Here is a 25,862-nt window from a genome sequence, read left to right as displayed (position 1 = left end):
TTTGGAAAGGTAATGATAAATCCTCCTTGCTGGTGAAGGTGGATTTGTCATGTCTGTTTTAGAAATGCCACTTTTAGAAATTGTGCACAAAAAAAGGTGTGGGGTCCTACTACTGATCAGCCTGGACCTGAATAATCGCAAAACAGAACAAATTGGCTGATCAGGATTATTGATAGCAAATTGTGCAACAACACAGCCAGACCGTACTGTGTAGCCAAGAGGTTGTATATTTCCAAACAAATTTATTAGGTTCTAAGAATACATTTAAATTATTTCATCAAAACACATGACATCAAAGAGACATTCCATCAAAACAGTTAGTGCAAAAACATGGAAGAATATATACAATATATACAAAAATATTACAATAAAGGAAACATACACTTAAGGAAAAATACTCAGAATTTTTGGTGACACCAACTACTATGCTTCAAAACAAATTAAATAGCACAATAATTGCAATGTGTCCAATTTTTACAATTTACGAGTGAAACAAGCCAGTCCTTTGGTAACAAAACCAGTGAACTAGGCGGATCTAGGGTGGATTTGCCTGCCTGTCACACAACACCTGTGGGTAGCGATTTGTAAGAAATGACAGAAAGGGCCCACATGAGTGGTCTGAATTTGTCCCTAACTGCACCCTTTGTTCTTGCCACAGGCTGGGGGTCAGGCAGGCAAATCCACCCTAGATCCGCCTGGTTCACTGGTTTTGTTACCAAAGGACTGGCTTGTTTCACTCGTAAATTGTAAAAATTGTACACATTGCAATTATTGTGCTGTTTAATTTGTTTTGAAGCATAGTAGTTGGTGTCACCAAAAATTCTGAGTATTTTTCCTTAAGTGTATGTTTCCTTTATTGTAATATTTTTGTATATATTGTATATATTCTTCCATGTTTTTGCACTAACTGTTTTGATGGAATGTCTCTTTGATGTCATGTGTTTTGATGAAATAATTTAAATTTATTCTTAGAACCTAATAAATTTGTTTGGAAATATACAACCTCTTGGCTACACAGTACGGTCTGGCTGTGTTGTTGCACAATTTGCTATCAATAATCCTGATCAGCCAATTTGTTCTACTTTTAGAAAGTGGACATTTCTCTGCACTTACTGCTCTGTGTGCCTTGTAGTCTATCTCCAATACACGTCTGGAGTGGCTGACAGCTATACTCCACTTAATAGTTATTGTTCTGTCACCACACAAAGGGCTTATTTACCCCCATAGCTAGCCTGACAGACAGGGATGGATTGAAAGGATATTTGTGCAATTCAAAGACAACTCTTTGAAGTCACCCCCAGTTCAAAGTCACTTTTGTGGATAAGTACTGGGTTTCCGACCCCCCTAAAATCAGACACTAATTGACTTGTAAATAAAGCTCTGCCAAAAAACTGCTGTGCTTCTTATAGATCTTAACTGGACTGCTCATCTGGAAGGCCTACTTTTCTATTTGTTGTCCTGCTGCCTGCTTCTCCCAGACTTTGCTGAAGAGGAGCTGGACTATGCCTTTTCTTCAAGTGTGCTCCAAGGACTTGTTGGCTTGCATCCTGTTTCTTGGAACATAGGGACATCAACATCTCTACCTCTACTCCTTTGCCTGGTTCACTGGAAGTTGACCCAGATACCTGCAACACAGACATCAACACATTTCCTATCTGCATGTAGCAGAACTGGTTAATCGACCAGGTGGCAGACGTAAAATCAGCGCTTCACTCTCGGAACCAATGCAGCACTTCGAGAGCCTGAAGCATCAGAGCCATCACAGCAGCTCAGTGAGATCAATAAAATCCCCAACAGCGTGGAGAAACCTGGCACATTGTTCAATGGAATCAATGCATCTCGGCCTCGTGTCTTGCTTTCGGAACCGACGTATAGCCAAACCTGCGTGAAGAAGAAACAATGCATCCTCAACCTGTGGGATCGACAATGACACATCTCCTGACACATCTCGCAACAGCAACTAGAAAAGGTACTTTGTTTATCAGGACCTCCATGGCTCATGTGGTTAGCCGGCGCTCCATTGCAGTCACCCTGAACTTTGACTTTATCCTGTTCCAGCACAACCTCAAGTAACACCTGGAGGACAATTTACTTCTGTGTGCTATCTTTCACTTATTCTTTGGCAATTCAATATTCTAACTTCTATACATTGAATTTTTTTGGTTTGGTCTTGTTTGGTTCAGAATATAATAATCTATTTTGCTAAACCAGTGTGGAGACTTTTTATGGTGTATTCATTGTGTTTCTGTGCGTGTGTGCATTGCACAAATACTTTACACATTGCTTCTTGGGAAAAGCCTGAATGCTCTGTGCCAAGCTACCAGAGGGTGAGCACAGGCTATATTTTAGTGTGTACTTAGCTTATTCTGACTAGAGTGGAGGTTCCTGTCTGGCATGGGTGTATACCTCACCCAACCAGGAACCTAGGTCTAACACCTTCTCATAGTCGAAGAGGTTGACATAGATGGGGGAGTTACATTCCATCAATTGCTCAATGAAGATGCACAGTGTTGCATCATCAGGTCTGTGCATAATCTATCTTTGCCGAAGTGTTTGCAAAGGTCTGACCTGGGGAATATTTTTGACTGTTTAGGGTACTTTTTAGCTATAGTAATTTTGGAAGTGCAGTGAAAAGGAATGGACTTACTCTTTTGTGGGGAGGTGCATGTCCCACCCTAGATTCCTCCTTAACACCTCCATACTACTCCCAAAACGCCTCCCACTTAGTGGTAAGTTTTCCCAATTTTTCAGCCACTGCTCCTTGTCCCTCTTACATTTATAACTAAAACGTAGAGGTACATGTGCAGCAATCGCTGCAGTCGGGCAGAGATCTCAACGTCAAACATTAGGAGAGGCAAAGGTGGAGATCTCTACACATAGATTAGTGAGTAGCATTTTATGGAATGTGAGTGATAGTATTGTACTAATACTAAATGTACTACAAAAAACTGTTTGTGAATAGGTACCTCTATGTTTATTGTCCTCTTGCTCATAGGATTTCATTTGAGGTGGGAGAGGGTTACAATAACATGCAGATAGTCCATCCATCTCTCTCATAGACCAATTGCCTTGTTTGCCTCCTCATCATACACATTTTGAAAAAATGAACACTAGTTGCATGGCGCTTAAGTGTCTTGATATTTGTGCAGAACTATTATAAAGCCTTCTTGTTTATATACATCTCACTTTGTGGATTTTATTCTCTGCAGGTACCCCACTCATTTTTGTGATCCCATGGGTTCTCATCAGATACTTAAAAGAAAACACCAAGTGAGTATGTCTTAAGATTCAAATTTTGGCACATTTCATTTTATTTCAAATGCCACTTGAAGCAAAATGCTTCAAAATACTCCTCTCTTCAAATATTTCCCAACAGTAGTCCTATCCCGTCCATGATTATTTACGAAGATGTGGTTGGAAAAATATTACTAGAAGTCAGTACATAAGAGAAGCGTTAGCCTAACCCCTCTACACACTGTAACCACTTTAAGTATTTTCCCTCTGCTTGTGATGCCCTGTCAGTCACTGTGATCTTCTCAAAGAATGTAATTATGACATGGGATGTTCACTATCTCCAAGCCAATTTGCATCAGTGAAGTCTTTGATCTCAGTGGTGTTGGAGGTGAAGCTGAGCTATAGACAACCAGCGGTGTAATGTAAAATGATGCCCCTCCATAGAATGTAAGGAGGGGACCCTAAGTTTTCCGTATTGCACTGATATTCATTGGCCTTGGGGTGGAACGGCCCCCCGGAAGGTTTGGGGAGCCCTCAGGAATCAGGGCCCACTTACACTGCACCTTTATCTATAACTACTATGTAAACTGCAATTTCAGAATAAAGGAACACAAAGCCCCATTTATGGCATTTTGGCGTAGGGCAGTGCATCAAGTCAGCTTGCTGCACTGCCCTATGCTAAAGTGAAAGGGCAGAAAGGCACTTTATTTATACAATACAGTGCATTCATGTCCTTTCTGTCAGCGCTGGTTCAGTTTTGGCAGCCTAGCGCCAACGTAGGCACCCTTGCACTATTGTTCTCCTTGTTACGCATCACCTCGGGAGGTGTACGGATTTAACGGTTCGCCAGGTTTACATCACTTTGCAAATCTGGGGCAGCATCAAATTCCATGGGTATTGCGTGAGAAAACCCACATCAACGCCCATGCAACACCTCCCAGGTGCAGAGTAAGGCGACACCGCGATTTGTGTTGCATCACCTTGCTGATGATTTATGGGGCCACTAAAAGCCATGCAGGGTGGCTTTGCGTGGCTTCATAAATCTTTATGCGAGCCCTACGTGAAGCATGTACCACTTTACATGGTGCAAAAGTGAATCAGGGCTTTCATAATTAAGCCCCGTAACGAACATGATAAAGGCCAGCCCATTCCTGGTACTTCCAAGTGTCCATCAGCCCAACTTTAAAACATTTATGACAAGAATATCCTACAAGCACATAGGCCCTCATTTATCGTATTTGATGTAGGGCAACATAGAAAATCAACTTCCTCATGGGAACAGTCCAGCCCGAACTGCCAAGCCAGGTCCTCCCTGGAGCAGAAACAAGCATTGTGAGTTATGGAGTGAAAGCGCTCCATATCACCAATTTTGTCTGTTTATGTAAATCTGTCATATTACAATCGGAGGAGTCTTACAAGTGTCCAGAACACATGTCTCCGGTAGAGCGGCATACCCACAACTGCCTGTGGGTCCAATCCTCACAGCACCTCCTCTTTTTTAGCTGTGGTCTGAAGCGTTATAATTGTCTCAACATGTTGAGGGGTAGGCGGCATTATTTGAATAGTTCCACATCGCCTATCTCAGGTAGTGTCTGTCATCTTGGTAGACAATGGAATTACTCCAATGCTGTTCCGTGTTCTGCCTTTGATCCCCATTGTTAGCGGTAGCACATGGAGACCAGAATCGACTTCCAGCTTCCTTCCTCCATTTAATGAACTGAAATAATTATTTTCGTATTAGTTAAGAAATGTGGTTTTCCTTCCAACATTACTCGCAGCTATGCAGGATATAGCATACTATATTTATTTGGAGTTCACGGAGTTTCCTTTTAGATGGAACAAAGAGTTGTCGAGTCTCTTGCACCTGCTGTGTGAAATCGGGGTAGAGTGATAACTCGGAGCCGTCATGATGCAAGGTCTTCAGTTCTCTGGCTTTACGTTATGCAGTTTCTCAATCCCTGTAATTCAAAAGCCTCACAATTATGGGGCGGGGATTAGCTTCCGGGACCAGTCTTGGTGCAGTGAAGCAGTGAGCTCGCTCCACCATGAAGATATCCGAGAATGTGTTTCTGTCTATCAGATCAATTAGGAGGGGCTCAGCATAGTGTTCCATATTGTCTATGTTGGTTGTTTCAGCAATACCTATAATTATTATATTATTCCTCCTTGTTTGAACCTCCAAATCTTCCGCTTTTGTTTGCAATGTGAGGAGCAATGTGTCCATCTGCTTAGGCGCTGTCGACTCCAAACATACCAAAATTCTATGAGAGGAACCCCTTTGAGAAACCAAAGGGTAGGTGTACTCAAACAGATACAAGAAGAGTTTTTCCTTTTGTTCACACTACTAATCCTACACACTTTTCAATCAAACCATTGCACTTATTCGGCTCTCATCCACATGTATATCTTAAAATTTGGCCAAAACAATAAATCTACAGTACACTGAAAGTAGAAATTAGAACAAAGTTTATTAAAAACGATTTCTACCAACCTAAAGTTGTGTATATTAACAATAATTCATATGTTGAAAACATTTCATATATTAAAACCACCAACTATCTTGGTACTCTAATAGTACGCTAATACAGCAATTTTCTCAACAAATCCAATCAAATTGTCAAAGCAGCAAGAGGGAAATAATCAGACAGTATTATTTGTCATTCAATTTATCACATGTTTAGCAAGAGACCAAAAGAAGCCAACTGGCGCCTTGCGTTACAATTCCTGTTGGTTGTCAGCGGAGCCAGTCAGCATTCACAGATTGTGCAGAAGAAAATGCATTGAAGTGTTTTGATGGTATGCATTGATCTTAAACCATCTTTTTCAAAACTAAAATATTTTCCTCTCTTTTACAGTTCAATATAATTTGAAATTCCAAATAAACATCTGTTTTAAAGTAAATATATTGCAGTCAGTGTACATAAAAAGCAAATTCATACAAACATTATACATCATTATTCTAATGTCTTCATACTAAAAATATACCATGATTTAGCGCCAGGGCCCCAGAAACTCACTCACCCACATTTCTCTCAATCTCTCTTCCAGCAACAATATATACTGTGGGACCCCCTGTGCAGGCAAAAACGGCAAAATCCGCACAGGGTGCGCAGATCTCCTGCAGTGTCCTGGGGTGCCCACCCCTGGGACACTGTAGTTTGCAATGACGGGGGAGGCTCACAGCTCCCGCCCTGTCATAGCAAACTGTAATGCAGATTGCTTTTCCACATGGGGAGCAGCATGTTAGCTGCTCCCAATGTGGAAAAGCAATGCTGGCTCCCGCAGGACGCGGGGAGCCGGATGGGATCGTGGGGAATTAGTGACCCCCACAGTACCCAAAGGAGAGGGCCAAAAAAAAAATAGTAAGGCCGGCCCCGGGGGATGGGGTCCCTGGGGCCATAGTGCCCCGGGAGTGGGGCTGCGAACAGTTTTTTTTTTTTTTTTTAAGAAAAAAAAAGGAAAAGGCCAAGTCCCGGGGTATGGGGTCCCCAGGGCCGATTAAGGCCATGGAAGGAGGGCCAAGCAGCCCCCTTCCACTTTTTAAATTTTTTTTAAAAGAAAATTAAGCGGCATGCCCTGGGGGATGGGGTCCACAGGGCCAAAAATTAGGAAAAAAAGGGGGGCTCCACCAGCCCCCCTTCTTAAAAAAAATGATTTAAAAAATGACCTGCATTGTGCCGGAGGCCACGCCCCCTTCCATCACTCTGCAGAGGGGGAACAAATTCCCCTTGAATACTGGGGGTCCCTGGGTGCCAACTAGCCCTCTAGGAACCTTCAGGATGTACCAGGGGGCTGCGTTGCAGAGAGGTGTTCTGAGGCCACGCCCCTTTTTACACTTTTCTGCAACGCAGCTCTGTGGCGCTTAATGGAGGTAGCTGGTGGGTTAGTTGCACCCCAGGGACCCTCAGGATTCAAGGTAATCCCCGAACCTAAAAGGTGCAACGGCGCGCGTTTGCACAGTGGTGAAGGGAGGGGACGGGGCCTGAGGTGATATGTGTGCAAACACACCCTGTGGCGCGTTTTAAGTTTAGGAATTAATTCTGCTTCAATCCTGAGGGTCCCTGGGGGCCAACTAGCCCACCAGGTACCTCCAGTAAGTGCCACGGAGCTGTGTTGCACAGTGTTGTAAACAGGGGCATGGCCTCTGAACACCTCTCTGCAACACAGCTCTCTGGCATATACTGAAGGTACCTTGTGGGGTAGTTGGCCCCCAGGGACCCTCAGGATTGAAGAGGAATTAATTTTCCAACTTAAAACGCAACACAGGGCGTGTTTGCAGACATGTCACCTCAGGCCCCGCCCCTTCCTTCACCATTTGCAAATATTCCTCTAAAATCAGCCGAACTACGAATTCCGATTAACTCACCCGTTATCAGGAGAGACCTCAGTGCTGCATCTTTGTGCCCAGTATTGATCCTGAAAAGTATTTCTAACCATACTTATCAGTAACTTGAATTCCTTCCATAGGATATCATTGCATTCTTTTTGCTGAAAAGGTTTCTAAGTGTCGATATTTGAAACTTACAAATATTCCTCTAAAATTAGCCGAACTACAAATTCAGATGTACTCACCTGTTATCAGGAGAGACCTCAGTGCTGCATCTTTGAGCCCAGTACTGATCCTGAAAAGTAATTCTAACCGTACTTACCAGTAACTTGAATTTCCTTCCATAGGATATCATTGCCTGCTTTTTGCTGAAAAAGTTTTTAAGTGTTGACTTTTCAAACTTACAAATATTCTCTAAAAATCGTGCCAACGATAAAAATGTAATTACTTGCCTGTTTTAGATAGAGGTCGCAGTGCTGAACCTAGGATTCCAGCACTGGATTACAAAAGTAACGTAAACATACTTTACCTGTAAATTGAATTTCCTTCCATAGGATAACATTGGTAATAACAACTCGAAAAAAAATGTAAGAAAATAATATAAATATAATAACATTAAAATATTTAAAAAAAAATTCGGGTTCAATATTTTAAAAAACGTTTTTTTTTATATTTATATTAAAAATATATAATGTAATTTAAAAAATAAAATATGTACAAATAAACAGTTAAAAAACTATAAAATCAGTATAAAAAATACATACAACTATTATTACATTTAAAAATGATCATTTAAGAACAATACACAAACCTAAAAGAAAATCACATTTGTGTATTGTTCTCAAGCATCACAGCTGATCTCATCTATGTGTTGGAAGACTTTCTGTATTGTTCTTTTCCTTTTTCATAAATAAAAATGATTTGAAATAAAAAAAAATTATCATTTAAGAAACCTTCGAAATTCACTGAAAAAAACAATAGGTTTCAGACATGTTATAGTTAGGAATTAGCATTTAAAAAACCTTAAAAATTCACTGAAAAAAACATAGGTTTCAGGGCTGTTATAGTTAGCTGGACATTTCACTCATACAAAACCATTGAAATTCCTCCATTATAGTTAGTTCTGCTAACTACAACTCACGCGCTCGCAATCCACTACTGATAATGTCACATATTACATCATTCATGACATGGTCAGTGACATCACTGATGACATCACTGATGACATCTCAAATGACAGCACTGATGACATCACCCATGTGACAATCAGATTCACCTCATCATACAGTAGTATTACCTTTCATAACTCATTGTAAATACCATATTTGAATCTATTGACACACCAATACAAGTTTCTAAAACCCACTCAGTGATTCCTAGATCTACACACACACACATCTAATCACTTACCTGTAGAATCACTCATACATGCTGTCAATGATCAATAGAACACTATCAAATATACTTATACACCTATATCGACATTACACACCAGCACATATCCTATTCACTTATGCAGTCATCCTACTCACTTATATCTTCACTCAGCTACACGCTTATACAAACATCAGTTCATTTATTCGTATAGATAGTAACTCATACTTAGTGTGTTATAAAATCACTATTACAAGTATACAGTTATCCATACAGTCACTCATACAATCACTGAGTATTATGTATACTTATTTATATACAACAACTGTCACATACACTGCCTTTTATTTTTCTAGTTTGTTAACACATACCATTGAGAGATATATTTGCTCATCACCACACCCATAAAGATATTCACTCACCCAAAAAACTGTTATAACATGCAGTCTTAACTTCATATACCTACTGAATCAACTATTCACACATCTTTGGGCAGTCACACACCCCTCACTGAACCACACACACATTCACTCTCCCATACAAATACTCAGTTAACTAATCAATAGCTAATATAGACTTTCACATAGCTAGTAACCAACTGGTACAGCAGTTTACACAACAACTGACAAAGTGATACAGATATTCACACAGTTTAGTCACTACCGATATATTTTGTGAGACACTATAAATGAGTCAAGTAAACAGTCAATCACACTGCCACTAAATCCTCCATCTAGATATTTATATTTATATAGCCACTCATTCTTCAATGCACATTGCTATATATATAATACATTTTTAAATAACGAACAAAACCACATTCACTGGATGATGTCATCAGTGATGTCTTCAGTGATGTCATTTGAGATGTCAACAGTGAGGTCATCAGTGATGTCACTGACCATGTCATGAATGATGTAATATGTGACATCATCAGCAGTGGCTTGCGGGCGCGTGCGTTTTAGTTAGCAGAACTAACTATAAAGGAGGAATTTCTTTTTTTAAATTTATTTCTTTTTAAAAAAAATGTATTAAGTTTTATGGCAGTGGAAGATTGTTTGATACACAAAGTAGAACAAGATAAGAAAAAAGAAACACAATTATATCACTGTTACTTAGTTCATCACAAAAAAGAACATAATCAGCATTATCACAGTAGAAAATATACACAATATAATACAGCATGGAAAAGGACAAATATACATTTAAAAGTAAAAATTAGAACCAGGCTGAAGGATTATATCCAATTACTTATCGGTGCCCGTAATTTTGTCCGAACATCTTCTTTTTCCAGCCCTTTAGTCTGTATACCGCGATTTCAAGCTGGTAAATATTTAGTAATTTAGACTGCCAGTGGGAAAAAACTGGAGGATCAGCTTCTAACCATCAGGATGTTATGCAATATCTATAAACAGACATAGCTATGAATAGAAAGCCTTCCTCTTCCATCGTTATAATACCCGTTTGCTCAGCTTGAACTCCTAATATCACTAATTCTGATGATACTATTGGTGGTGATTCCATTATATTATTTAGAAAGCCTTGCACTCCTGATATAAACTGAGCTAATTTCGGGCAGTTAAAAAGCATGTGGGCTAAATCGGCAGCCATATATCCACAACGACTGCAATTAATGCCTTTTGATGCTTGCCATTTCGCCAGCTTAGATGGTGTGTAATACAGATCAAAAACGGACATAAAATGCTGGCTTTTAAATGACCCATTGAACCAAACAATATTCGCCATTTTTAGAGATCTAGGTATATCCACTTGTTCTATTCCAAGATATCTACACCATTTATCAGTGTAAACCTCTAAATCATCTTTGAGATTGTTAAGCATCAGTTGGTAGATCATGCCAATTCTACTTTTTCTCCTGCAGCTTTCCAGTACCTCCAGTTTACTCATAGAACTGGTATTTTGTAAATTTTTAGACTCTAGAAAGCTGCGGATTTGGAGATATTTGAAAAAATCCCCTCTTGTAAGGTTATGTCTTTCTTGTAGATACGAATATGATGCCAATTGTCCATTCTGATATAAGTTGCCAAATGAACAGATTTGGAGATCATACTACCTCTGCATAACAGAATCTCTAAAGAATTCAGGAAGTCGAGGGTTCCCCTAAAAAGGCGTATAATAATTCCATTTTATACAAAAACAAAATTCTTTGCTAAATTGTTTCCAGATTTCCCACGCCGATATCAAGACTTTAAACTTTATTTTTTTATAGTAGCTCGGTTCTGTAAACCTGAGCAAACATAGTCGAGCTTCGGCTCCAAGTAGCATTTCGTAAATTGAGGGTACCATCGCTTAATCCAGATTTAAATCCGGAAAAATTAAGATACCCATAGTTTAATAAAGATTGCCCAATTATATAGGCGGAAATCCGGGAAGCCTAGCCCTCCTCTTTCTTTGGGCATTACACACCATCTAAGAGATCTTATGGTTCTCCGAAACCCCCATAAGAACCTGGATACAATTCTATCTAACTTATTAAAAAAAGCAGAAGGGAACAAAAGTGGTATAGTACGAAATAAATACAAACATTTTTGGAATATAATCATTTTAACAGCATTTGTACGACCATATAGGGCTAAATGTAAGTTGTTCAGCCTCTCAAGGGTTCGGCTAACAGTAAGCAATAATGGATCTGTATTAAGCCTAAGAATATCCTATGGAACCTTCTTTGTGTTATTTATTGTATTTATACTGTTATATCAAATGCATATGATTTCAACAATGTGTATTCATATAGAGATTTGTTGAACATAAGACTCTTACAGAAGGCCATGAAGTGATAGAAGGTTGTATTGTCAGCATTACTTTGCACTTTAGCTTTTAATACATTTTGCTCATATGTGGTGCTATAAATTTATATATGTATCATTTGTAATATATAGATGAGTGCATATATATTTTAAGATAATTGTTTTGTAGTTATATTTATAAATATTTAACTATTTAATTATTTATTTTTTATTACATACATTGCTCTTTATATGTACACATGAACAACAAGCATAATTGGCAAATAATGTGACCTTGAATAACTGCTCAAATACTTCCTGAGTCTGTTTTTCATGCATTTGTCTACCTTGTGAGAACAGATATATTCCTGTTTTCTGTTTCCAGGGCCATGTGATGGTGATTGGTAAACAAGATCAATTGTATATATTTGCACAGCATCCATGAACCCTTGTGTGATCAAGGGCATTCGTTGCAAGGTACATGAGAGGAAAAATGAGAAAAAAAATAAGACTTGAATACAGATGACCTGGAGTCCGCTTACTCTGTTCGCCGAAAGGAGGCTCAGGAGTGGTTTTGTCTTCGTATATATATATATATATATATATATATTACCTACTGGCGGTCGCCAGTAGGTATATATAGTTAGGATTTTTTCTCTATGGGATTTTTGAAAATTCTATGTCTAATAACTTTGGCGTTTGTGGACGGAATTGGCTGAAATTTTCAGGAAAATGGAACATTTTGTTTCTGAGCAGCCCTTGAAAATTTGGGGGGTGTTCATCAAGGGGGGGCTGAGAAAAAAGGGGGTTCCCAAAACGTGTTTTTAACATTGAGTTTTCCATAGGGCGGTTGGCCTCACTTTTAGCCCGAACGGCTGAATGGATTTGCATGAAACTTGGCAAAATTGTAGGGACTGGTAGCCCGATGTGCCTTTTGTAGGTCTCAATATATGTGCTACAGTGGATTTTGAGAAATTAACGTTTAAAAAAAGATATATATCTGTAACAGCGGACCGGGCAGCGCTCCAGGACGCGTACTTTTCGCGCAACGGAGCTTTGTGAAGCGAAGCTGATTGGTTCTGAGTGGTGTCTGTCAACATTCCAAACAGTCCGTAGCGGCCGCCATCTTGTCTCTCGGTAGGATCGAGAGACAAGAGGAGGCCAAAGCGAAGGGGCAAATGACCATAAGGGGGAATAGTAGATCCTCGCTGACCCCGTAGGTTTGATGTGGAGGTTTTAAAAGTGCCCCGCGGGGCAAAAAAAATAAATAATAATAATAATCGAACGGCTGAATGGATTTGCACGAAACTTGGCAAAATTGTAGGGACTGGTAGCCCGATGTGCCTTTGCTAGGTCTCAATATATGTGCTTCAGTGGATTTTGAGAAATTAACGTTCAAAAAAAGATATATATCTGTAACAGCGCACCGCTTCGCGTACTTTTCGCGTTACGGAGCTTTGCGAAGCGAAGCTGATTGGCTCTCCGGTGTCTGTAAACATTCCAAACAGTACGTAGCGGCCGCCATCTTGTCTCTCGGTAGGATCGAGAGACAAGAGGAGGCCAAAGCGAAGGGGCAAATGACCATAAGGGGGCATAGTAGATCCTCGCTGACCTCCTAAGTTTGATGTGGAGGTTTTAAAAGGGCCCCGCGGGGCAAAAAAAAAAAATAATAATAATAATCGAACGGCTGAATGGATTTGCACGAAACTTGGTAAAATATTAGGGACTGGTAGCCCGATGTGCCTTTGCTAGGTCTCAATATATGTGCTTCAGTGCATTTTGAGAAATTAACGTTCAAAAACAAGATATATATCTGTAACAGCGCTCCGCTTCGCGGAGATAAAATTATATCTGTATTACCTAGCTGTTGCTAACACCAGTTAGCGACGGCTAGTAGGAGATAGCGACCATCTTGGGCCCCACTTTGCATGTGAGTGATGTTTATCACTAATGACATGCAAAGTGGGCATGCCAAGATGTTAGCGACTGGAAACAGTCGCTAACATCGCTATCTCCTATTATCAACTTTTGGAAATATTCGAGATAAGCGCGAATATCTCCAAAAAGTAACAGCTGCCCTGAGCAGTTCTTAGCCATGTTATCCAATGGGAGGTGGATAACATGGCTAAGAGCATTAGCTCGGTAATGCATGAATATCGCGGAGTTTTCAGCGATATTAATGCATTGCGGTCGTTTTTTATCGTATTTGCGATAAACCTTGATAATAGCAAGGTTTATCTGCGATAATTTCTGACGGTAAAAAAATCTTTGCAATGCATCGTTAGGGATAAATATCGTTTAACTTTGGTAATATGCCCCAACGTCTGTTAACGTTCGATTCGAAGGAAATCAGGAAGTGTTGAAAAACATTGTCTGCGCCATCTTGTCTTTTTTCAAATGCCACACTTTTGTCGTGCACGGCAGCCATTTTAGATGCCTTGACCAGACCCACTCTGTGCACGCTGTCGATCCTTAGCATGGCTCCCCACCCTCGCAAGCATCTCACCCAGGCAGTGGTCACCCCCGCTGTCTGTGTTATGCATGGGTAATAAACCTCCCCCCATCTGCGCTGCTCTTCCCTGAGAATCACACCCTGTGCCCGCCCGACACCTCCCTTTCGCCCTATTCACTACCGCACCCTCTGACACTCCTTTTCCTCTGTGTCCGATTGTCCAGGCCGGTCCTAGGCTATCAGCTAGCCCTGCAGATGTAGTTTATGGCCACAGCTGTAAAGAATCACCCCTCTTCAAAGGAGTTATAGTAGATCAAGGTCCACACTCGATGAGATCCGTCACAGCAGAAGCGTTGCTATTATCTGAAAACCATCCTGTATTGTGATTGGGGAGGGGAACGAGCGTGAAGCGGAAGATTCCAGGGATGACTCTTTGTACATCAAAGTTTTTACAATTATGTGTCACATTAAAAATATATAGCACTCCGACAAAGTAGTAAGATTATAAAACTTTAATAATTTATAAATATATACAAGAAAACAAAAATAGTAATAACATATAAACATTTTTAGGGAAAAACAACAAAGTAGCGGTCGGCTGTGCGAATAGTCCCAACGCAGCACAACGTCCAGATTTCCGGCGTGGGGCGTCGCGGGGGGTGGGTCATCAGTAGCAAACTGTTGTGCGAATAGTTCCAAGGCAGCAGAACGCGCCGAAATCTAGATGACACGAAAGTGATGTCTAGTAAGTTGCCACCCAGCAAATAACGGCGTGGGGCGTCGCGGGGGGTGGGTCATCAGTAGCAAACTGTTGTGCGAATAGTTCCAAGGCAGCAGAACGATGGCACCAAGGTGATGTCCAGTAAGTTGCCGCACTGGTTTTGGTATCCTACAAAGCTGCTCCGAATAACGGCGTGGGGCGCCCCGGGGGAGGCGGCGTGAACGGGCCTCTCCAGGTGGAGTCTCATCTGTTGTAGTGGGGCGCCCCTTTACCGTTTCAGTTGCCATTCCGTCCGTTTTTGGTCCACTGTGTCAAAAGCCGCAATTCAGCTGAGTTGCGCCCACTCTTGCGGTGCAGCGATAGGCGGCTGTCACAGGACTCTCAAAATGGCGGCAGGCTCTTTCCTTTTTGGGCCTGGTGCACTGAAATGGCCCTGGGACACCTTGGAAATCGGACGCTTGTCTGCTAGGTCTTGGACCCCATTCTCGAAAGCGTCCCCTCCGCCTTGAGAATTCATCAAAAGTTTTGGGGGCCCCGACTCCTGCAGGCTTCTGGTGGGGAGCGGCTGCCATGATTGCTCGCGGAATGACCACGACGGAGCTACGAGATGGTGGTGCTCTCATGCTGACGCCAGTTTAGTCTGAAACATCCAGAAACAAGGTGGGGCTTTCATCGTTTGGGGAAAAAAAAAAGTTTTCATCCAATGAAAAGTGTTGTTTTTAGGTCATATGATCAAGCCTTCCATCATTAGGAAACCAAAAGTAAAATGAACCAATGAAAAGTTTTATAAACAAGTCACATGACCTGTTATGCGGCATAGGGTATAAAATGCGGAGAAAATACGTTGGCACGTCAGGCGGCGTCAGTAGCGGACCGATGTGCGAATAGGCCGAAGGCAATACAACGCGTCAAGATCCGGATGGCACCGAGGTGGTGTCCAGCAAGTTGCAGCACTGGTGTGGCCATCCTACAATGCTGAAAGTCGGCGTGGGGCGCCCCGTTGGCCTGTGAGTTTGCGTCAGTAGCGGACCGATGTGCGAATAGGCCGAAGGCAGCACAACGCGCCAAGATCCGGATGGCACCGAGGTGGTGTCTAGTAAGTTGCCGCACTGGTGTGGCCATCCTACAATGTTGAAAGTCGGCGTGGGGCGCCCCGTTGGCCTGTGAGATGGCGTCAGTAGCGGACCGATGTGCGAATGGGGCCAAAGGCAGCGCAACAATATTTTCTGACTGACACCACAAGGCGCTGAGATGCCAAGATCCGGATGGCACCGAGGTGGTGTCTAGCAAGTTGTGGCACTGGTGTGGCCATCCTACAATGGTAAAAGTCGGCGTGGGGCTCCCTGTTGGCCTGTGAGATGGTGTCAGTAGCGGACTGATGTGCGAATGGGGCCAAAGGCAGCGCAACAATATTTTCTACAATATTTTCGGAGTAGAAGACACCACAAGGCGCTGAGATGCCAAGATCCGGATGGCACCGAGGTGATGTCTAAGTTGCGGACTGATGTGCGAATGGGGCCAAAGGCAGCGTAACAATATTTTTTGTATGGAAGATACCACTAGGCGTTGAGATGCCAAGATTCGGATGGCACCGAGTAAAGTAAAGTAAAGTAAAGTCCACATTTGTAAAGCGCACAATCACCCGTAAGGGTCTCTAGGCGCTGGGGGCCGTCGGGAAGATTAAGCGAGCTATTGCCCAGAGTCACATGGTGCTGGGCTAACCTGCCGCCGGAGCCGGGGATCGAACCGTGGTCCCCAGATTCCAGCGTCAGTCGCCCTGGCCGCGGCGCCACACCTCTCCCACCGAGGTGATGTCTAGCAAGTTGCTGTACTGGTGTGGTCATCCTACAATGCTGAAACTCGGCGTGGGTCGCCCCATTAGCCTGTGAGATGGCGTCAGTAGCGGACCGATGTGCGAATAGGCCGAAGGCAGCACAACGCGCCAAGATCCGGATGTCACCGTGGTGGTTTCATAGTTGAGAGGCACTTCATCTGCAGTGGGGCGCCGAGATCCGGATGGCACCGAGGTGATGTCTAGCAAGTTGCTGTACTGGTGTGGTCATTCTACAATGCTGAAAGTCGGCGTGGGGCGCCCCATTAGCCTGTGAGATGGCGTCAGTAGCGGACTGATGTGCGAATGGGGCCAAAGGCAGCGCAACAATATTTTCTGAAGAGAAGACACCAAAAGGTGCTGACATTCCAAGATCCGGATGGCACCGAGGTGGTGTCTAGCAAGCTATGCAGTTGAGTTGTGTGCGCACTTGCGGAGAATAGGTCGAAGGCAGCATAACAATGTTTTCTGAATAGAAGACACCACAAGGCGTTGAGATTCGGTTACCACCGAGGTGATGTCTAGCAAGTTGCCGCACTGGTGTGGCCATCCTACAATACTGCTCCGAATAACGGCGTGGGGTGCCCGAAGGGGGGGGGGAGCCGGCGTGAATGGGCCTTCCTAGGTGGAGGCTCGTCTGCTGTAGTGGGGCGCCCCTTTACCGTTTCAGTTGCCATTCAGCTGAGTTTTGGCTGCTCTTGATGCTACAGCGACAGGCGGCTGCAAGAGGACTCTCAAAATGGCGGCCTGTTCTTTGGATTTGGGCCTGGTCCACTAAAATGGCCCTGGGACACCTTAGAACTCGGACGCTCGATTTTTTTTTCCTTTCCTGTACATGCAAAAAAAGGTAAATGCCCGGTACGTTACACGCTTCATCTGCCACGATGAACTCTCCAGAGGAACCGAAAAAAAATATAGTTGTGGTAACTATAACATGCATCGTCATATGGAGAGGTGGCACCAATTAATTATAGTGCTGCATAAAAGAGAGATTTGGAGGAGAACCCCTGACCTGCTAGTACATTCATCAAAGAAGTGACACTGAGAGCTTCAGAGGCAAGGGAAACGGTCCCAAATATTTAGAAGAACTTTGGAAAGATTAAAATGACATGTTTAGATTGTGGCAAATTAATTTCATGTGGACAGATGAGTGTTACTCTAATAAATACAGCATATGAACATCATCATAGTCGATGGTTGGTAGAGACATTTTGACTATATCCTGGACCTGCCCGTCCTCGCCCAAAATGGCGCCGGAATAAATGGGACTCGTAACTCCTTGTTGTGTACTGGTTGCAGAACCTTGAAATCACGAGATACGTATGCAGTTTTGAAGCACATGGCGGGCGGGGACGAGAATTGATTGAATATTTTGACATCCCTATTGATATTAAGTTCTGATGTGTTATTGATTACTGTACTGTTGAAAGTTCGAATTAACGTCACCCATGGTACTTGCCCGCAAATGTATATCTAGATAATTTTATTGTAACTAGCCCTGTCGTATTTTAATTATAAAATGTACGTCCACCGATTCCGTAACTGTTAGACACCTTAGTTCTTGCAACCTAATGGCCCGCCCGTTACGTTCCTCTACAGTGTAAATGTCTATTCATCATATACGATTACAGTTTGCTCTGTGGGAGGCCCACGTGGTTATAGGCAAGTATTTGTATAATGAAATTTTCACAATAAAGGTTTTTAAAAGAAAACATGGTAGTAGTATATACATTGGTAAAGTTTTTAATAATAGTGACTGTTTTAGAATCATTAAAAGGCAAGTGAAATAAAGCAGACCAATTACATGAAGGGTAAAAGGTATAATACGAAGGAACGCAGTAAAGATAAATGGTCAAGGGCTGTTGTGTTTTCTATTCCTGCAACATAAAGTGATCGATAAGAATCTCATATTCAGGCGTATCGGCGACTAAGACAGCAGGTCGACCCTCTTTTGATCAACGGCTCCGCCATGGGACGAAGAAACGCTCTTTTTCTCGAAAAAAGAATATATTTTACTTGCAGGACAGTTGTAAAATTTCCGGGAAAGTACATTAGCCTGGAACATTATAACATATATTTAAGAAAAAATAATGTTCGGAAGTAATGAAAAGCGTAATTTTTAGGTCATATGACCAAGCCTTTCATCATTACAATAAGAAAAGTAAAATGAACCAATGAAAAGTTTTATTAACAAGTCACACGACTTGTTATGCTTACGTTACGCGCTGCGCGCCCCGGATGACTTCCGGATGCGCTGACGCGGCGTGTCATATGACGCATTACGCGACAACGCAGGTACAGAATATAGTCAAAATGTCTCCACCAACCAGCGGTCGGAACACAACCCCTTTCAGCAGGCTAAATAGTTCTGTTAAATGACAACAGAAGGGACAGGCAACAAGAACCATCAGTCAAAGAGGGGAGGGCTAGTTCTTCTCTACCGGGTTACATTGGGGCGCTACCGGAACTGATCGAATTGGTAGTCTACAGTGTTTCTGGATGTTTCAGACTGAAGCTGGGGTTAGCATGAGAGCAGCACCATTTTGTAGCTCCGTCGTGGTCATTCCGCAACCAATCATGGCAGCCGTTCTTTATCGTTATTTTGGGCGGGGTGGGTGGCGGAGCCGAGCTGTTTTGCAGCCATCATTGTGTGGAGTTCAGTTCATCTCACTAGTTTTGTATTTGTCATGAGGGGTTGTTCCTAATGTTTCTATTTTAGCGAGGTCAAAAAGAGATCCCATTAGTGGCCTACTGATTTTGCTCGATTCCTTTTCTTTTTTTTTACACGATTTTTCGTTATCTGCAAAGACTAAACAGAGTATTGCGACTCTGTGTTTGTTTGTAAATAGAGAATGAACCAAAGAGAACTAATTCTAAAACAGTAAATACTTGGATAACAATCAATCAAATGGAGAGAGAAGCAGGCACGACGGATTACAACGGGGGCAAAGGCCTGCGTTAACTACCTTTCACTATCTGCAAAGAGAGAGTACTCCTAATAGAAATGAGGGGGGGGGGCACCATTCAAAGCAGATCAGTGTGCATAAACGCGAAAATGTTTTCACTTACCACGTACTTGACATTCGACAGCTTATGATATTTGCTATTAAAAAACCATTGAAATTCACTGAAAAAACCATAGGTTATAGACCATATATAGTTAGGAATTAGCATTTACAAAACCTTGAAAATTCACTGAAAAAACCATAGGTTATAGACCATATATAGTTAGGAATTAGCATTTAAAAAACCTTATTTTACTCACACAAAACCATTGAAATTCCATATATAGTTAGTTGCACTAACTATATATCGCGCACCCGCAATCCACTGCTGATCATGTCACATATTACATCATTCATGACATGGTCAGTGACATCACTGATGACATCTCAAATGACATCATTCTTGTGCTAATACGATAAACCTCTTCAGACTCTAATATAACCTTAGATACACTCAGTGTATACAGACACTCACACACTGCCACTCATCCATGGAGTTACTCACACACCCAGTCAGTCATGCAAAGAAACAATCTCACCTCCATTTCTTCAACTATACAGTTAAACACACCTTACTTATTGAAACATATACTAACACATATTTACTCTCTTATACAATCCCTGATACAAGTTCACAATGATCGATACAACCACTCACTCATTCAGTGGCTCTCATGCACAGTTATTTATATATGCCAACTCTCACATGTACTGTGTTTTACATATGTACTTACTATGACATGTAGCATTGAGATATCCATTCACTCATGCACACAGTCAACTGCCTATGTAGCTGTTTCCACATGCACTCTTGAACTCATACACCTAGTGAATAAACTGCTCACACATCTATGCATAGAGTCACACACCTTCCAGCCACCCCCACACAAACTCAATCTCCCATATAAATACTTGGGCAACCAATTAATAACACATATAGCCTCTCGTATAGCTAATGATCAACACATGCAGCAGTTTACAGAACAACAGACATAATGATGCACAAATTAAGACAGTTTAGTCACTAACCCATGCATTCAGTGAGACACATTTAATCACTCACTCATACAGTCAGTCACGCACCTACTAAATCCTTCATCCAGACACTTATACATCCACTCATTCTTCAATATGTAAGACATATTTTAACTTTACAGAAACATACAGTCACTGGATGTTGTCATCAGTGATGTCATCAGTGATGTCATTTGAGATGTCATCAGTGATGTCATCAGTGATGTCACTGACCATGTCATGAATGATGTAATATGTGACATGATCAGCAGTGGATTGCGGGTGCGCGATATATAGTTAGTGCAACTAACTATATATGGAATTTCAATGGTTTTGTGTGAGTAAAATAAGGTTTTTTAAATGCTAATTCCTAACTATATATGGTCTATAACCTATGGTTTTTTCAGTGAATTTTCAAGGTTTTGTAAATGCTAATTCCTAACTATATATGGTCTATAACCTATGGTTTTTTCAGTGAATATATATATACATATTTATATATATACACATATATATATATATATTCACTGAAAAAACCATAGGTTATAGACCATATATAGTTAGGAATTAGCACTGATGACATCTCAAATGACATCACTGATGACATCACTGATGACAACATCCAGTGACTATGTTTCTGTAAAGTTAAAATATGTCTTACATATTGAAGAATGAGTGGATGTATAAGTGTCTGGACGAAGGATTTAGTAGGTGCATGACTGAATGTATGAGTGAGTGATTAAATGTGTCTCACTGAGTGCATGGGTTAGTGACTAAACTGTCTTAATTTGTGCATCATTATGTCTGTTGTTCTGTAAACTGCTGCATGTGTTGATCAGTAGCTATATGAGTAACTATATGGGTTATTGATTGATTGCCCAAGTATTTGCATGGGAGACTGAGTGTGTGTGTGGCTGGATGGGAGGTGTGTGACTCTGTACAGATCAATGTGTACTTGTATCAATGATTGTATAAGAGAGTAAGTATGTGTTAGTATATGGTTGAAAACGTAAGGTGCTCTATGTTTAACTGTATAGAGTAGAAAATGGAAGTGTGATTGATTCTTTACAGGACTGACTAGGTGTGTGAGTAACTCCATGGATGAGTGGCAGAGTGTGAGTGTCTGTATAGGTGTATGAGTGCATATGATTGTGTTGTAAACATGAGTGATTGTATGTATGAATGATTGTATGGGTGAATGAGTGAATGTGTGTGTAGACGTAGGAATCAGTGAGTACGTATGTAGTAACTAGTATTGGTGTGTCAATGGTTTCAAAAATTATACTCTGTTTTTAACACTGGGTGAAACAGAGGTTATATTAAAATGTGAGGAGATGCATTGTATTGTCACATGAATGATATCATCAGTGATGTGATCATTGATGTCAAGTGAGATGTCATCAGTGATGTCATTTGAGATGTCATCAGTGATGTCATCAGTGATGTCACTGACCATGTCATGAATGATGTAATATGTGACATCATCAGCAGTGGATTGCGGGTGCGCAATATATAGTTAGTGCAACTAACTATATATGGAATTTCAATGGTTTTGTGTGAGTAAAATAAGGTTTTTTAAATGCTAATTCCTAACTATATATGGTCTATAACCTATGGTTTTTTCAGTGAATTTTCAAGGTTTTGTAAATGCTAATTCCTAACTATATATGGTCTATAACCTATGGTTTTTTCAGTGAATTTCAATGGTTTTTTAATAGCAAATATCATAAGCTGTCGAATGTCAAGTACGTGGTAAGTAAAAACATTTTCGTGTTTATGCACACTGATCTGCTTTGATTGCTGCCCCCCACCCCTCATTTCTATTAGGAGTACTCTCTCTTTGCAGATAGTGAAGGGTAGTTAACGCAGCCCTTTCCCCCTTTGTAATCCGTCGTGCCTGCTTCTCTCTCCATTTGATTGATTGTTCTCTTTGGTTCATTCTCTATTTACAAACAAGCACAGAGTCGCAATACTCTGTTTAGTCTTTGCAGATAGCGAAAAATCGTGTAAAAAAACAAAAGGAATCGAGCCATATCAGTAGGCCACTAATGGGATCTCTTTTGACCTCGCTAAAATAGAAACATTAGGAACAACCTGTTGAAAATAGCAATGCGTATGTATATAAGCGGCGTTCATTTGTGTTCACAGTACCCCTTGTTGATTGTTTCAATCGAGCATTGAATTGTTCGAAGTTAATTCTCTTAACGATCTTCTCTACCTGCAAACGAGGAAGAATAGGAATATTCTATCTCCCTTTGCAGATAGTGAAGGGTAGGTAACGCAAGCCTTTAACACGTCGTACCTATTTCATTCCTCATTGATTGATTGATTGTCCGAACATTGACTGTTTGGGAATTAGTTCTTTTTGAAGGTATTCCCTGTTTGCAAATAAACGTAGGAAAATCTTTGCAAGTAGTGAAAGGGTACGTAATGCGGACCGTTCTCCCCCGTTGTAATCTGTCATGCCTATCTACTCCCCACTGATTGATGCACCTTTTTCACCCGGACCATTTACTAGAGATACGTCATCTGGCCCGACCAGAGAGCACCCCTAGTGAAAAGGACATATGCAATAATAACGAAGTGATCACTGTATCCTGTTAACAGAAACTTTACCATGAAACAACCTGGAAAGAAAAAAATAGGAAAACGAAAATCAGTAGGCCACTGATGAACATGAACTTTTATTAAACAACGAACAAAGAAACGATAACATAACGTAATGATAAAACCTATTAATGTCCTAGAAACAAGAAAACGTTAAAATATGCCAGTGGTGAGAGACCAGAAAAACAGTAAGAGAAACCAAATCACCCCTCGCTGTCCCACCGCCTGCCACGCCAAAAAAATCGATAGACTAGGGAAAATGCAAGTCAGTAGAACATCCACCCCCACTCTGGAAACTTCCAAGGTGGGGCAGGGTTCCGGCTACGCCCAGCCGGGAGCAGCCCATATAAGGCAGGTCCTGCTGCCACGCCTCGGCCAGGAGATCCTAACGTAGGGTGTAGCCGGAGGAGAGGCCGAGACCAGCGGGACCCGGCCAGGGGATTGCCTTTACAACGCTGAACAGTTGCAGGGGGGGGGGAATGTCTCCTCGACCCTCCCCTCTCTCTCCCAGTCCAGCCGCGGTGGCCCTTGAGAGTTGCAGGTAGTCCCGCCACATGCACTTCCGGTCCGACCACCAACGGTCGGGGGGCCGAGGCCGACGGGATCCGGCTGCAGCCGATAAACCAAGAAACCCGTTCATGGGGCCAGAGCCAGGGGCGTCCGGCCGACATCCACCGGAAGCCCGGCCCGAAGACGGACGGGACACTTCTTTCTTTTATAATGGCTGCGACAACACTGGAGGGGGATGTCTTGCACATGCCTCCGACCCCCCCCTCGTCCTCATCGCCTGGTCCGGCCATAACAAATCTCAAGCGAGACGCCGTGGGGTGCACTGGGAGGGAGAGACGGTGCGAACAGGCCTCTCCCGCCTCCCCAGGTGGAGGCTTCCCAGCTGCACCCTCAGCGCTCCAGGCGGTGGCATCCTAACAACTACAGTGCTGCACAGTTTCGGAACGACCTAGATAACGGTTCTTCCACTGTGGCCATGCTGCAACGTCTCGCCCGGCAGGGTGGAGCCCGTCCGCTCATGTGACCCCGCGATCGCCGGTAGCTGCCGAACTCTCAAAATGGCGGTCGACCTGGCAAGAGCGGGCCCAACATAAAGAAATGGCCCGGTCACTGGTTGACTCCACCACCGTAGTCCTCCACGACCTTGAAGATTCTAGAGGAGCCGCGGGAGTCTCCGACCCCCGATGGGGAATGACTGCCATGATCGCCCGTGGAGTGACGAAACTGTATCCGCGGGACGTCGGCGCTCCCATGCTGGCGCCAGCCTCACTTTGAATTACTACAATCCTGCAGACCTTACTTCCGGTGAAAGCACAGTGTGACCCGGTAGGAAAAATTATTGCACCCCCTCCCCTTTTTGACTGATAGTTCAAACCACCGATCCTTTCCTTTGCCCTTTTAACGGAACTTTGGACTGCCTCCCCCTCTTTTACATTTTCTAGAGAAAACAAAACATTAACCACTACATTAGCATAGCAGTTGACACCAGAACTGTTTTCAAATTGAAAACCAACAACATCTTCAACAGAATCCTTTTTGTTTCTGCTGTGACCCTGCTACAGCACAGGCATTGTCCCCAGCAGTAATTCTGCAATGCCGGTAAGAATAGCTGTGGTGCCTACTGGACTCACTCACCCCCGCGGCGCCCCACGCCGTTTTTTGCTGGGCGGCAACTTACTAGACATCACTTTCGTGCCATCTAGATTTCAGCGCGTTCTGCTGCCTTGGAACTATTCGCACAACAGACCGCTACTGACAAGAATATTTCATTATTGGTGCTGTCAATTTCAATAAATCTATTGGATAATTAAAAAGAAATTGCCACGGTCTCTTCGTTGTTTAAATGTTTTTACTGTTTTTGTTTTGTTGTATATATTTATATGTTATTAAAATTTTATATTCCTACTACTTTGTTGGAGTGCTATATATTTTTAATGTGACACATAATTGTAAAAACTTTGATGTACAAAGAGTCATTCCTGGAATCTTCCGCTTCAGGCTCGGTCCCCTCCCCAATCACAATACAGGATGGTTTTCAGATAGTAGGAACGCGTGTGCTGTGACGGATCACATCGGGTGTGGGCCTTGATCTACTATAACTCCTTTGAAGAGGGGTGATTCTTTACAGCTGGGGCCATAAACTACATCTGCAGGGCTAGCTGATAGCCTAGGACCGGCCTGGACATTCGGACACAGAGGAAGAGGAGTGTCAGAGGGTGCGGTAGTGAATAGGGCGAAAGGGAGGTGTCGGGCGGGCACAGAGTGTGATTCTCAGGGAAGAGCAGCGCAGATGGGGGAAGGTTTATTGCCCATGCATAAGACAGAGAGCGGTGGTGACCAGTGCCTGGGGGAGATGCTTACGAGGGTGAGGAGCCATGCTACGAATCGACAGCGTGCAGAGAGTGGGTCTGGTCAAGACATCTAAAATGGCTGCCGTGCACGACAAAAGTGTGGCATTTCAAAAAAGGCAAGATGGCGCAGACAATGTTTTTCAACACTTCCTCATTTCCTTCGAATCGAACGTTAACAGACGTTGGGGCA

At 42.4% G+C, this 25,862-nt stretch overlaps 1 protein-coding gene across 1 annotated transcript in view; it reads left to right on the top strand.

Annotated features, from left to right (window-relative positions):
- Positions 1-25,862, top strand: part of GIPR (gastric inhibitory polypeptide receptor) — an 888,530-nt gene that overhangs the window by 465,220 nt on the left and 397,448 nt on the right. Inside the window, exon 3 of the mRNA XM_078662339.1 lies at positions 3,210-3,270. Coding sequence (XP_078518465.1) covers positions 3,210-3,270 — 61 coding nt within the window. The remainder of the gene's footprint in view (positions 1-3,209; positions 3,271-25,862) is intronic.

Source organism: Lissotriton helveticus, chromosome 9 (genome assembly GCF_964261635.1).
Source record: "Lissotriton helveticus chromosome 9, aLisHel1.1, whole genome shotgun sequence".
NCBI classification, from domain to species: Eukaryota; Metazoa; Chordata; class Amphibia; order Caudata; family Salamandridae; genus Lissotriton; species Lissotriton helveticus.
The sequence above is the reverse complement of the archived record's forward strand: the minus strand, read 5'-3'. Positions and strand labels throughout refer to the sequence as shown.